This window comes from Seriola aureovittata, chromosome 10 (assembly GCF_021018895.1).
Source record: "Seriola aureovittata isolate HTS-2021-v1 ecotype China chromosome 10, ASM2101889v1, whole genome shotgun sequence".
Taxonomy (NCBI): Eukaryota; Metazoa; Chordata; class Actinopteri; order Carangiformes; family Carangidae; genus Seriola; species Seriola aureovittata.
This window is the reverse complement of record NC_079373.1, coordinates 3,766,303-3,781,581: the sequence shown is the minus strand read 5'-3', so window position 1 is coordinate 3,781,581 and position 15,279 is coordinate 3,766,303. Positions and strand designations below refer to the sequence as shown.

The following is a 15,279-nucleotide window of genomic DNA, read 5'->3' as shown; positions in this document are numbered from 1 at the left end:
TGAATAATGCTGTAATTATTATATTAACAGTGAGGTAATTTCTATCTGCAACTGTTCAGATTTGATGTAGTGTTGTAAAACATCATTACACGACATAAATGAGTAAAACTAAGTAATTACATTAAACCAACATGTAACGTGTAAAGTTTTTCAACCATTACACTCCTCGCTGCTGGTTTCCTGTAATGTTGACAGTAAGGTTTGATTTCCTACCAGGCAAAACATCCAGGCCCCGGACCCTCAGGGGCCCCGGCAGTTTTCATTAATATTTAAAAGTACAACGCTAAGGCAGATTATTAATGATAATGATATGGTCTTGTTGAGGGAGCCTTGTGCCAAAACATATGTGGTGCAAATTCCTAAATAGATTTGTCTTTATTCAAATTACTGTGTGGGCAAAAAGGGCCCACGACTAATCTTTGCCCTGCGGCCTCCTTGCAGGTTAATCTGGGGCTTGTCAGTGGAGGAATAAAAGCTTTTCTACAGGTAAAAGTCAGTCGAAGTATTATTGGACATCGACAGCTCTGAGGATTACCTCCTCTGTCCCTGGTCAGTCTTGCAGGTGCTGCTACTGCCATCTTGTGGTCGATTGTCACTACGTCAGTCATCGGAGAGCAACACCTCTCTCTTAAACCATGTTCTGTTTGGCAGAAAGCAGCTTTACTTACAGGAGACAGTGATATTGGAAAAGTCAGAGCAGGAAAAGGACATAAAAATGAATAACCTCTGGTGTGATGTAGTGGAAAGTCCCATTTCTCTTTTCTACTGTATAAATTATGATGATTTCTGAAAGTTAATTTTCCATGACAGAAAATTATGGCTGCAATACTGGAGTGGTTGTTCAAGGTTGCTAGCTTTGCCTCAAAAGCCTGGAGAAAAAAAGGAGATGGATAATTTAATCAGCATTTATTCAGATTTTGCAGAACTATATATCTGTTCTTGTTAGTGATTTATGAATTCTGTTGTCAGCAATGATGATCTGAAGATTAGATTGAGAAATTTTGTTCTCCATTTTTGGACTTTCACTGTTTGGAAACACAAAACTCTGGTCCTGATTTGTATGGAAAGTGATTGTGGGCTGGGCAAAGTTCAATGCATAATTCATAATACTAATAAATACTAATACCAGTGATGGAGATTGAGAACATAAATGTTTATTTGTGCATCTTCAGGTATTGTAATAGATTCTGGGAAAACCTTGAGATGTTATTACATTATGAAATCCCCAAGAACAAGAAACATGATGTTAATAATCTGGGACTGATAACAGAAGTAGTTGAGTTAAGAATCAGCCTGTATTTGTAAAATCTACTAGAACAATATAGTTGAACAGATACAGATAATAAATGCCTGTATATTTGTAACAATTTAAGTTTAAATTTACTCCACAAAAGAAGTTATGTTATGCCTTGTGTTGTAAGTCCTTAATTAAATTATTAAATGTGTATATACTGCTTATGAATATTAATTAGGTAGATTTAAAGTGAAGTGTTACCAAAATAAGAAATAAAAATCTGTATGTCTAAAATCAAGAAAATCCAATAGACATTTATATAGAAATTGCAATACTAACAAACGTTCAGATAATATTAAATGAAAGAAATGAGAATTTAAAAACCACACAGCATAGTTTGTTTTTGACAGATGGCGTTTATTCTCACCAGGCATCTGACATTAGAATCGCTACAGAGTCTGCCATGTGGGGATGGCAACTAAAACTCCAGAGGGGAACGCCCAGGATGTGTGTAACAGGGACAGCATAACAAATGAAAAGAAGAAAAAGAAAAACTAACCATAGGCCACTAAACACAACTCGCCACCTCACTGGAGGAAAAGCTCTATTCTTGGCATTATTGATGCCGCTCGTCAGTCTTCCTGCCAATTCTGGTCCTCTCGGCATGAGACCGTGTTCAGGCCGGTGGTCCCACAAAACTAACATTCAGTCAGGTTTTTTTTTTTTTTGTTTGTTTTTAAATACATTGTTTACATACATTAGATATGTATTTAGAATAACGCCTACAGCTGCTGTTTCACTGAACATTCAAAAGTGACAGCACACAATCGTGACAAACAGATCAGTTACATCAGGGAGACCACAGAGTCTCCAGGAAGGCCCCACAAGGATCAGAACTGGGAGACAGACGTCAGTCGACGTGGCTAGGCTCACAAATCGGGCAGAGTCTGAAGGACTCTCCTCTCAAAAAAACAAAACAAAAAAAATACTATTACATATATACACATACACAATGCTACGGTACCGAGCGGACCTCACCCGGAGTCCACGACTCGAAGCCCTCTTATAGGGTGGAAGAAGGTGAGCACACGACTTAGCAGCGTGGAAGTTAGACGACAACTCAGCAGTGTAGGTTCATGTGAGCGTTAATAGCAACGTGTGAGGAGTGAACACACATTTTTTTACACACGATGAAACATGGACAACAAGTGTAGAAGATCCTCGAACGCTGAACCTGCTCATATTTAAGAAAGATTAAGTTTACGTCAAACACTTATTAGGTCTATTTTCACAAGTGCTCAAAAGTTAAAGGAATAGTTCAACATTTTGGGAAATACCTTTATTTGTTTTCTTCCACAGAGTTAGAAGAGAAAATTAATACCACTATCATGTCTAAACAGTGAACATGAAGCTACAGCTAGTTATCTTAGCTTAGCATAAGCAATGGAAACAGGTAACGGCACCGCCAAAGGTCACTAACTGTTATTACATCTTGTTTGTTTAATCCAACAAAATCCAAAGTGTAAAAATGGAGCAGGAAAAGAAAGTTACTGAGCCTGGCTAAAAAATAGTTATTGTAAAACCACAAACTGTCATTTTACACTTTAACACATTTGTACGGATTAAACAAACAAGACATAATGTGTAAGTCATTGATTCAGAAGAGCTGGTACGCAAATTTTAGCGCTAGCTGTTTCTCCATGTTTCCAGGCTTTATGCTAAGCTAAGGCTATAGCTTACGTTTAACATAACGACCCATGACATGACGGATGTAAAAGTGGTATCAATCTTCTCCTCTAACTCTCAGCAAGAAAACAAATAATCTCATTTCGCAAAATGTCAAACTCTTGTGTGAAGTGGGAGTGTTGCCGTGACGTGATCTGTTCACGAGTGCGGTGCAGGACAGCAAAGACAACGAGTCGCACAATTTTGGTTGCTGATCTGAAGCAGCTGCAGAAATTGAAAAAGAGAAGAGCACAAAAGCAGGAGTGGGGAGTTAAGGGTGAAGGGTGATTTGTCTTATTCACATACAGTAAAGCCACTTTTGTTCATTGGGAAAAGGAGCGCGGGGACATTGGTTCTGCTTCAATTGCAGAGAAACAATCCCAAGAAACTGGAGAACTGGGTTGTGAAGACCAGCTACCAACCTGTTAGCTCTGCCACCTTTTTCTCCTCTAACACTCAACTTCCTGTATATCTTATCTAATCTAACCACACACACTGCTACCCTTCCCCTGGGTAATTGTGTGTCTGTGGATGCATTGTTTCCTGGCACAACGCTGAATATATGCTGAGCTGCAGAGATGTTTTCTGAGTGTTAAATAATCGTCTTGTGAGTTCAAGTTCCTGTCAAGATTCAGGGTGAAGAACTGCCTACAGCGCAACAGAGAGAGAGAAGATTCATTAACAATACAGTGAACTAAGTCTGATTAGCAGGAGCCTCTGAGAGTACAGAGTCTAACAAAACAGTTATTGTGTTAGTTACTCTTGAGACAACGTTACTTTAGCGTTTCCTCTTGGCGCAGGTTACATGGCAATGACAGTGTGTGTGTGTGTGTGTGTTTGTGTGTGTGTGTGTGTGTGTCTCTCAGGAGTGAGCGTTGGGCGTCAGAGGGTAGGGGTCAAAGTGCAGGGAAGCAGCATCAAAGGATGCTGTTAATGTCCTTCCAGAGTCAAACCCAGCGGGTGGCGCTGCATTCAGTTACTTGCCACCTCGTCTGCATTGTCAACCGTCTCTAAGGTGCTGTCTAGTCCACCGCGAGCACGCCAGATCTTCACTGTCCGGTCACTGCAAGACAGTAACACACAAAAGTAAGTGGCAGGGAAGTCATAGACCAGGTGCACAGAGAGCAAGCTGCTTGGTTCAGAGCTTTAGGATTAAATTAAATCACAATTTGATTGAATTCAAAAAGCATAAATTAGTATTTGGCTCCAACATATATCATGACTTCACCAAAACAGGTACACCAAGCTCCTCAGGTCATCAAAACAAGGTCTCCTGGTTGTGCCCCTGTCAAGTTTTACACTCCAGGGTCCTGTTTCACAAAAGCACTTTGCTGGCACTGCTCGCATGCAGACAGATGACAGCTGTGTCACATTACAAACGATCGTCACTTGCAAATTAAAGGGCAAAGGATCCAACTTTTGAAACTGCAGCTTGGGTGCTGACTGACTCTAGGTCATGGACTCTGGTCAAGAGTCGCCCTCTGTTTCCACACCTATTTCTTCTCTAAGGCATTTCACTGATGCTTTCTTACCTCAATTTGTTCTTATTCTTTTAACAATTTGTGTCTGTGATTAACATATTGTCATGGTCAGATTGTGGTCAGTTGTCTTAATGATTGGTTGCTGAATGACAAGAAGGCGGGTCTCTAATACCAACCTGCTAGAGGCCGATGCTAAGAAACATCAGAGAGAGAAAGAGAGCAAAGTAGGAAGGAGAAAAACCAATGCAAGAAAGTTGACGTGCTGCCAAGTAGTGAGAAACTGCTGCAGTTGAGACAGTGATGAACAATAAATGATAATCCTCATCCCTGAAGTATTTTGGTCCAGTTTCTGTTTGTGTGTATTTTTCAACCTAAATGAATTCAAAGCAACGCTGAGTCAGCAGTGCACAGTTTGGTAACACAGGAGAACGTAACAATCTGCTGTGTTACTGTAGAAAATCTGAAGAAATCAATAAACACTCACCCCCTCTGACCCTTACTGGAGTTAAAATGAATACTCTGGCTTTCTTTCATTGACGGCTGATTTTATTTTCTGACATCATATTTGGTGCTTTTCAATTCCTGCTTTGCGCTGCAGCTCAGGAACATGTCCATGTCATCCCAACTGAATTGATCCAGTTTGTTTTCAACAGAAAAACGCAGAAGTAAAAAATCATAAGAGTAAATTTAAAAAAGCAAAGAGCTGTAAACTTGATCAGGGGGGTAGTAACAGATTCTTGGTAAAGGCAAGTTTGAGTTTTTGGCGAAGTGACCAGCAGAGAGTCTGTGGTTCTGTGAGGTCTACCAGGGACATCACTGTGCAGCTCTTCATTTGAATAGTCAGGGGAAAGTGAATAAGTGAATGAAGAAATCTACTGTGTAGAAAACAACAATTTAAAATTGTATCTGTAAACTATCTTGAAGCCAAAGCATAACTATCTTAAAGTGTGTGTGTGTGTGTGTGTGTGTGTGTGTGTGTGTGAGACTCACTCTGAGGCGGTGAACAGGTGGCTGCTGTTGGTAGAAATTCCGTTGATGGGGCTCTCGTGACCCTTGAGCTCCCCGAGGGTCCCCAGTGTGTCCGTGTGCCACAGCTTGAGCACCCCACCTCTGCAGCCGCTGAGCAGGGCAGGGGAGCCGGGGACGACGCCCAGTGCACACACCCAGTCACGGTGAGCGTTAGGGACTTGCTGATGGAGACAGAGACGAGTGTGGGTTGAATGAAAAGGTTGAGACCGGTCTAATCTGTAAACGGTCTCACCATCGACTGAACGAGGAGTCTGTTCTCTCACAGCTGAGCAGATAAATTAAAGTCTCTCTGCAGAACAATAAGACATTTGTACAGATGAAAAGTTATTTTCTGTGATAGTAAAATTCATTTGTGTGCTCCAGTGAATTCTTCTGAGCAGCTGCTGCGAAGACTTTCTGAAATTTAGATTTCCTTAAAACTTTTTCATGTAAAGACTCATGACAGAATCTCTTTCTCATGTTATTTTGTTCTTTTGAAGTAGTGTGTCAGCCATTATGAGACTTTATATAGTAAAATCAGTGTCTAACTTTACAAATATACCAGGGAGGAAACATCTGAAAAGGCAATAATGCTTATCAGTAGGACACAACAAGAAATGAACTGTGGTCTAAACTGTCAGAAATAAACTCCAGAATGATCATTTGCATTATTTTAATAATTGAAAGTTCACGGTGGCAAAGTTTTATCTTAAGTAATCCACTGAGCACAGCTGAACAAAGTGCTGTGTTGGTGTAGTGATGGGAAAAGCCCCCCCCAAAAACAGCCAAAAAACACAAAATAAAATTAAAATTTCAGATATAGGCAAAATATACATTTGTATCTATTGTGGGAGATTGAAAATGTATTTTTATTCTTCTGTTTGTTCTGTTTTATAAATATTTATATACGTTCTATTTTATTTTATTCTTTCTTTTTACATTCCCTTCTGTTTCTTTTATACCTTCTCTTATTGCCTCTTCCTATACTACGTAAACACTTTGAAATGTCTTATGGTTGAAAGATGATACACAAATAAACCTACGTTACTTACTCAACCAACTCAGTCTCCTCAGTCTATCTTTGTGATGTATTTGCTGCCATATGCACCATTTAACTCATCCAGTACCTGCAGCAGGTCTTTGCGGTCCAGGTCCCACTTCTTGATGCCGTTGTCTCGGGAGCCGCTGAAGAAAATGTCCCCCTGCACCACCAGAGACTCGATACCGTCGTAATGTGGCGGTTCAAAGTTGTGTGTGGGGCTGATGCTCCCCAGAGAGCCCTCCGTCACATCAAACAGCTGCAACAACCACAACAACACGTTAGAGGTGGAACATGTGTCCTTTGTTGTGAAATCAAAGGGTGTTTTATTATCAAGTGAAACATGCAGCAGCTCTTTATTTACAGTTACAATATTACTTTTATTACACTCAAGGCAACCAGTTAAATGTTGTGTGATGTGGCTTGTCCTTGTTTTGCATTCCTGGATGTTTTAGCTGAACAAAGAGTCTAAATGTATGCCGTCTTCACCAGGACTCACACACACGAAACACACCTTAACGTAATGGTCCTTGGACCCGGTGATCACCAGGTCTTGGTTGTTTCCGGACTGATCCACGGTCAGACACATTACTGGACCGAGGTGACCAGTAAGTTTCCCAGTGGAGGCAAATCTGGCAGAGACAAATGTTAATCAATGCTTCCATTCAACAGTAAAAATCCCAGTGTATAAATCTGGCCAACACGAAACCTGATCACATGACATTACAAAACACTTTTAGCCTTTAAGTTACAGCAGGTGAACTGTTAGACATTTACTGAAGAAATAGCCCAATAATGTTTAAAAGGTTTCATGAGGGCAAACAAAGTCTGTGAATAAAGTTAGCAGTGTTCAATCTCAGCGTAAATTACAGTGTGTTCTTGCAGGTCAGATTGTCCGTCAGTCTGTCAGTTATCAGCTGTTTTTATTTTCAAAGTGAAAAAAGGCAATTCATCAAAACTAACAGCAGTCAGCTAACGATGGATGACAGGGATGGATTAGATACCAGCCAGGTTTTCATACAGTCTGCAGCTAAAACAGATTGGGCTTTGTTATCAACTCAAGGTGTGTGTGTGTGTGTGTGTGTGTGTGTGTGTGTGTGTGTGATGCATCAGACAGTGGTGCAGAGGTGTCGTGGGAAGTGAAGAAGAGGTGGTGGGAATGATAAACACACAGCCTGCAGGGTTCATGTCAGTCTGGCTTTCAATACACAAAACAGAATCTTTGCACTGACATTGTCTTACAGTAAAAATGCAGCTTTCTGGTGACTAATAATTTTATTTTGAGTGTAGTGTTACAACAAAATCGTCACATTTCCATGTTCTTTAAGAAAGAGGGCAACGTACTACTTTTACCAATATAAACAGTCTCAAAGTTTAAAATGACTGATCTAATTTTCTATTAACATTTAGTATGGCAGCATGTTTGTGTTAATCTCAATATACACGTCACCTGCTGAGTGTCCGGAAACACATCACTAACATTATATAATGCCCCTGTGCTCACCTCCTCAGATCCCAGACTCGGACTGAGTTTCCGGCGGCGGCGTACAGAACCGTCCCGTTGGGGTTGAGAGCGATCTGGTTGATCTGATTCTCTCCTGCTGGGATGGCGACAGTTCGGCTGGTGCTAGACGCACAGATATCCCCAACATTAACCTGACCAGAGGACCTGAGGACACGTGTATGAAACATTTAGGAATCTACATCAGGTAGAAAAACAACACTCTTCCACTCACCCAGACTTGTGATCTTGTCAAGAATTCCTGATGAAATCATTAAATGCTGTTGCTGCAGCAACACAATCTCATAACACTTTCATAACAGCTGACAGTGTTGCAGCTTTAAGGCACACTGATGAATTCTGGCGCTATATTTTATTTTAAGATTTAATTAGGAAGAATTAGGAACTTTTAACACATTTGTATATTTTCACAGATTTTTAAACAAGGGTGACAAATACATACATTTCCTTCTACACCTCTTGTCACTTTAAACATAAAGTAAATAAAGCAAAACATAACCAAGCTCATACTGCAGGGAGTTCAATGTGAGTTCAACGTGTATGGAAAATGTAATGGCATGAGTGAACCTGTGTGTCCTGTTTAGCTGCTTGTGGTGAGAACATACAGTGTCTCAGGGTCGTGCTGAAGTTCTGCTAAAAAGGACAAGACAAATGTATGATGGCCCTGAGAGCTCAACACACTGCAAACACATTCAGAAAACATGCACATCACAACACATGCACTGCAAATACTCACAACACGACTGAAATGTTTCCAGGGGGACAGTAAAAAGGGATGAACTTGTTGTTGTTTAATGCTTTGTGACCTTTGAGGTTAAAAGCATTGGACAAGTGCACATGAATGTATGATGTATGATGCAAGTTGGACTCAAACCCGTGCCGTTGCGGTTAGGACTACGCCTTCATGGTACGCGCTCGACGAGGGGAACCACTGGGGCGCCCCCTCATCACCTTTAAGTATCCGCTGGAAACACTTTGGTTGTGTTGTGAGTACTTGCAGTGCATGTGTTGTCAAACTGATGAAGATGTTTTCTGAATGGGTTTGTGTTTTGTCTGTTAGCAGTGTGTTGAGCTCTCAGGGCCACCGTACAGAGCATCGAGACAGTCACACTCACGTTAGAGTTCGGATGCACTTGGCCGAGTCCCGGATGTCCCACACTTTGATGTAGGAGGTTGAGACAGTGAAGACCAAACTGGAGCTGTAGCGGACTGACACCACGTTGTTGGGGTGACCGGCTAGGGACATTATCTCCTGACCCGTCACCAGGTTCCACACCTTACAGGTCCGGTCTGCAGGACAACATACAGTCTGTCATTTACTGCATCATCAGAAATACAGGCAGAGCTCAGAGGAGGAGCAACAGAGAACAGCTCAAGATCAAGACTGACAGGAAGTTAATCCTACAGCATGGTACAGGTTCTCCCTTATAACAAAACCAAACACAGCAGCTGATCTATCTGTGGGTATAACTGTGGAGCTGACTGCCTGTATATTTACCTTCAATAGTTTTCTAGTTCATCATGTTTAAAAGCTCCTCCACCATAAGAGTTTTACTGTCTGTCTGATGCCATTTTATTTCATCAGCTCATTTATTTATATACTGTGCAGATGAAAATCTTAATTAGTCCCTGTCAGGTTTTATTTGCTGTTATATAACAGCATGTCAAAGTGTATAAATAAAAAGAGTTAGAGTGAGGAAGAGTTAGAGTGAGGAAGGAAGGAGGCAGGGAGGGAGGGAGGGAGGGTTGTGGGTATTGACCTTTGGATCCAGTGAAGAGAAGGTCATCAGTGCAGTCGACACAGAGAACAGCTTTACTGTGTCCCTCTGCCACATGGACACACTGCAACGTCGCCGAGCGGCTGCTTTTAGTGGGTGGCACCGGGTTAATCACGCCCCTTGAAAACACATACACACACACATCATCATCAGTTGGTACAGTTTTGACATAACCCTGTCTAAAAATCTGAGTGCAGCGCAGAGCTAAATCACACCCACACATGCACAGCATGCAGCTCTCGTGGCTGATCAGCACAACGCTGCAAATCAAAAACAGAGAGAAATGACAGTAACAGTCCAGAAGAAAATGAGGAGACAGCTGTGAACAGAGTCACCCTTATTATGCTGAAGAAGAAGAAGGATCTAAAAATACGGCTGTATCTTCAGATGCTTCTCTTGTCCAGCTCGTAATAGATTTAAAACAAACACCCAAAGAGACAAAGACGGACGATCATTGGAAAACAAGTGCTGGATCATCATGGGATGCAAGTTCGAAAGCATCACAAGAACTTAGATCGATCTCTAATTGGCTGCTTGTGTTGACAAATTGGCATCTGATAGTGTAATTGTACAGCCACTGCTCTGTAACAGTTGTTTCTGTCAGTGTCAGAGGAGCAGCAGGACGAGCTGGTGGTGTGCCACAGATCAAGACGTCGATACTCAGGACTTGTAGATGAATGAGGTTTAAATGAGCCGCAGAGTGAAAAGTAAAAGCTCCAATGAGATGAAACAAGACTAATAAATAGAGGGCTGAGGGTTCAGGCTCGATAGCAGTAATAAGCTTAACAAGATTACACTGTTTGGGTTTATTGTCATTATCCACTGATCCCAGAGAGGATATCCATCCATGGTTTTTAACCACATTTAACTGGTTGTGTCTGGTTCACGCACAAGGACACCACAGCAGTGAGGGGGGGGGGCACCTCTGGGAGGCTCTGGTTACTGGACGGTCTGATGAGCTGCTTCTCCGCCCTACAGCCAAGCTCAGCTGTGACATTTGTCCACACAAGTGTCGGTCATGATGAGAAGAGGGTGGAACCCACACCATATGCATCTGTGTTTCAGCTTCACCTCTGCCCTGAGCACCACAGGTGAAGTCTGAGAGGACCTTGTGACAAATAAAAAACAAAGTTGTACTTGGGCGGGTCGGAATGAGGAGGAGAACCAGAGCGGAGGATGTGGTTGGAGGACAGGTGGAGGCATCCGTCCATCCTGCGGTGGAAAAGAATATCCAATAAACCTGAGAGCTGATTAGCTCCTGATAGCTCCTGAAACACTAATTACTTCCTGTTCTTATCATGCTCCTTAATTTTTTCCTCATCAATCTTTATTTGGTACAACTGAACTTCAACAAGAGCTAATTCTAGTTTGAGCTCATGAATGATAAAGTATTTTAAAATCAAAACAATCATGTAACGTTAGTCTATACCTTACCAGTGGTGTAGCACACCTCAGCTACAAACATTTTCTACCTTCTATGCAGCCATTGATTTCAGGTCACACCAGAACAACTGTTTTGTTATTGTAATAAGAGAAGAAGAAATATTCTGTGGTGCCCTCAAAAAGTCCCACAATGGGAACACAGCAGTTGCGTCCATGGCACATAAACTACTTTTTGCTTCAGTGCTTTAAATCTGATAGACGTGTAAACTACTGTTTGTAAATAAAAGTGTCTGAAATCTTAATGTACTACCGACTACTGTATAAAGGTGTTTATTATGCAGAAAATAATTTGTAAACCTCTTGTTTTGAAAACACTTCCTTATCAAACATCAAGAAAACAAGGACATGATGGAAAAATAAATTTGATATTAAGCTCTTTCTTGGATTAAAAATGAAAGTCTTCTGGCATCTGACTTTTAAATACCTGAAATCCATCGATAAAGAATCCTTCTGACCAAAAACAAGAGTAGGTCACAACCTAGTATATGGCAGGACAGCGTGTGGTCAATGGTCGTTGAAAACGGCTGTAAACACCTGACATCATCGCGTTGCATCTGAAAACTAGATGTTTACTATGATGAACTGTCACCTGCAAGTCTGTTTAAATCAATTTCCATTATATTCATTACAGCTAAATGAATGGAAAAGAACGACTGCATGGAAGGTGGAACATAGATTTTCAGATCTATGGTATTACTTTGCTCAGTAACAATATGCATTAAGATGAGCGACCCACTAGTAATGTGTTAGGACACTTGTAGAGTCTGGTTTGTACTGGCAGTGTGCACCTTAGATTACAAAACACTACACAATAATCAAAATGATGACAACACTTCACTACATGATCAGAATGTGTCCGTACTTGTACATATCGACATGTGTCCTTAATTGCTACATTAACAGGAAACAGACATTAGCCAACATCTGAGGAACTGACAGATTCTGGAGTGCAGTGGCCCTGGCCTCATCCCCAGCTCTAATCTGACTCTCTGTCAGGCTAGTGTTGATTTGACTTATCTTTGGTTCTTACTTATCCTGCAGGACGCATGCAGTACGCCCCAGATACCCTGTCATACGGCTAAACACGACGACGTGGTTACTGGGACGAGCGGTTGGGGGGACAGGAAGTGGTGGGCTGCTCTTCAGGTTCCTGATGACTGGGCTGTGAAGGAAGACAGTGGGGCTGCCAATTAAGCTGCAGCATAATTAAAGTGTGTGCTAAGCTGTTTACACACTGGTGGCAGAAGTGTGGGAGGACTACATGAAGACAGAAGGAGGACGCATATGCTGCATTCACGTCATAGGGGAGCAACTGTCAGCAAAGCTTGACAGTAAAGTTTTTGTACGTTCAAACTCATCTGAAGCTGTAAAGATTTACTGCTCGATGTGCTTTACTGGGTTTATCAGTATTTTTATTTCAGACCAGTATCATTCTGTCAACATATCCAGTAACAGAGGTTCCTGCCTCACCAGAGCTCCAGAAAACATTTTACAGTAGCTAAAAGCCTAAACAGGGATTCAGTGGTCTGGTGTCAGCATTAACTCGATTCAAGTCAACTTTATTTACAAAACCCAAATCAAAAGGCTTTACAGTCTGTCCAACATACATTCCTTTCATGTTGTGAATAAATTGTACTGGAGGTTTCTCTCTGTAACACGGGAAAATGACCTGGAGGTTTTGGTGTGAAGATGTAAATATTACTGACATAAAACATGTTTCATCAAAGTATCTTCTACCAGCAGCTTAAATCTATTAATAGCCAAGCATGTGTGAAGCTATAATGCTCGTGCAGTGAGCACTGCGTAAAAAAAAAAAGAAAAAAAAAGAAAAAAGGACTAATTAGATCCTCATCCATTAAAAATGTCATGTTTCGCCCGAGGGTGGTGGCAGGGTAAATGCCATGTCGTAGCCTCAAGGGTTTATTCTGTCAGGTGTTGTTCTGGCGGCCCAGTGGACAAAACACACAATGTTGCAGCAGCCTGATTCAAGTCTGGTCAGAGACTGTTCTACTTCCTAGTTATTTCCTCCATCAACAAAGAAAACATTTCCAAATAAAAAAACAATCTTTGAAAAAGAATAATGATCATCTTCTCTGTGAAATCACAAACAGCCATGTAATAAAGAGGCGTTTACTGGCTTTGCCATATGACATGAATGCAGCGATATTCAGTTCTCAAACTGACCACATGCACTCACACTGACCATGCGTGCGTCAGGTTGGCAAACAGCTCGTGTGCACAAAGCACAGAGGTAAGCATGTGCACATCATGCCAACAAAAAAAAGACATATTGAGTGATTACTATTCAAAAGTATAATTAACACACTTATGAACTTTAAAGTAATCTACTATGTTGGAGCTCTGAGACAGGATGTTTAACAGGTAAATACAAGTTGTCTTCACATGATCAGTTCACCCAGCACTTTCTCCTTCACTCACAAAATTTACTCCAAAGACAAGGAAAGGGAAAGGACAGAGATTTCCTCAATAATTAAAATGTTTAGCAGCAGAGGGATTGTTTAGCAAGTTGAACACTGAATTTGAGTCAAATGTACCAGGAGTGAAAAGAGGGTATCACCAATTATCACTATTACAGTTCTAAGAAGACGTTAAATTCAGCATAGAACTTGGCAGGTCAAAGGTTATCACACCAGGCGAAGAGCGTCTGTGATTTAGTCTGACACCACATGCTTCTCCACAGCAGGAAATCGAGAGAAGAAGTATTAATAGAGTTGAAGTTGAAGTTATTTCGCTTATTTTTCTGGCTTTGCAGCCGCAACATCGGCACCAAGCTCTTACTGTTTAATCTCCTTGACCTTTGCCCTGTCAGCCGCTGCGTACGCCTTGTCATAGGTCTTCCTGCGAGAGAGCGGGGAAGGCTCCGGAGCTCGCCTTTCCACCACTGACGAGGTTCTGGAGCCAGAACTGAGCGTTCAGTTTCATCAATTCATCCACAAACAACACAAAGACAGTATACAGAAATAATAATAAAACAGCAGAAGGATGTGAAACAAACATAAAATAATGGCAACAATAAGAAGCATGCAGTACACACAGAAACACAGTTACCTGATGTTTAAAGTCCCAAAACAGAGGTGGTTCTTCGCCAAGCTCATGTTTTAACTACTGAGGATACTGTGCAGGTTTTGTGCTACTCTAACATATAATTGCACTACTGTATCTGCTGATGGATTGCTGTCAGCCAAGGCTCTTTTTTATATACAAGTCAATGTACACCCAGGTCTGAAGCATGGCCTTTCATAAGCCAGTTAAAGCGCTCTGTTAGTCTATTTGCTTCCAGTGTGTCACTCAGCTGTAATAAGGGATTAGAAAGGTAGTTTATGCAGGGGCCATACAAATGTTAATATTTGCTCCTGTCTGCATGCTTTTACGTCAAACAACTCCTCAGGTGGAGGAAGGTACAGATGTAAGGAGGCTCATGAATAATGTGAAACAAGATTAAATGAAGCAGAGGATGAAGCAGCAACATCAAACATGCAGGCAGCAAGGAGGTAGCAATTAATGTGTTAGCAAAGAGTGCCGGGCCTGGACTTACATGCTGCCCATTTTAGAGGAAAAGCCGGGGGAGAGAGCTGTGTAGTCCCTGACTGATGAGCCTGACGTGTCCGTGTCTCCTCCCCCATCTGGTGTCTCAGCTAACGGCAGCATCGGACTGGAGAAGTCTGCGGTGGGCGCGTCGGGAGCAGAGTCAGAGTTTGCGTACAGCAGCTCCATCTGAGTGGTGGTCCTCCTACGAGCCTGTGCAGCACAGGTGAAGGTGGAAAATTAGGATTAAAAAGAAGATGGGTTTATGTGGAAACTGAGGCATAAACACAATAAACTGTGTAATACCTTACTCCTTGTTTTGGTCTCTCCACAGAGTTTCATGAGATCTGATGCTAAAGTGCTGGAAGAAAAAAGAGTTTCATACTGTATGTGAGTATTAATAAAAACAACATAACACAATAATACGATAGAAGATGAACCTATCTTGAAACCTAAATGTACAAAACAGAAAAAAGGAACCATGAAATCACATATAAACACAT

At 41.5% G+C, this 15,279-nt stretch overlaps 1 protein-coding gene across 6 annotated transcripts in view; it reads right to left on the bottom strand.

The window, feature by feature from the left end:
• Window positions 1–1,630: 1,630 nt before the first annotated feature.
• Window positions 1,631–15,279, bottom strand: part of kif21a (kinesin family member 21A) — a 59,408-nt gene continuing 45,759 nt past the window's right edge. For 3 of the 6 annotated variants that reach the window (XM_056386813.1, XM_056386815.1, XM_056386816.1), the window contains 10 exons: window positions 15,083–15,137; window positions 14,787–14,989; window positions 14,030–14,155; window positions 9,770–9,906; window positions 9,125–9,299; window positions 7,992–8,156; window positions 7,002–7,119; window positions 6,576–6,746; window positions 5,431–5,630; window positions 1,631–4,022 (listed from right to left, as the gene is read on the bottom strand). In XM_056386813.1, the coding sequence (XP_056242788.1) occupies window positions 3,932–4,022; window positions 5,431–5,630; window positions 6,576–6,746; window positions 7,002–7,119; window positions 7,992–8,156; window positions 9,125–9,299; window positions 9,770–9,906; window positions 14,030–14,155; window positions 14,787–14,989; window positions 15,083–15,137 (1,441 nt within the window). In that variant the 3' untranslated portion in view covers window positions 1,631–3,931. The remainder of the gene's footprint in view (window positions 4,023–5,430; window positions 5,631–6,575; window positions 6,747–7,001; window positions 7,120–7,991; window positions 8,157–9,124; window positions 9,300–9,769; window positions 9,907–14,029; window positions 14,156–14,786; window positions 14,990–15,082; window positions 15,138–15,279) is intronic. The other 3 variants (XM_056386817.1, XM_056386818.1, XM_056386814.1) reach the window with 2 other exon arrangements.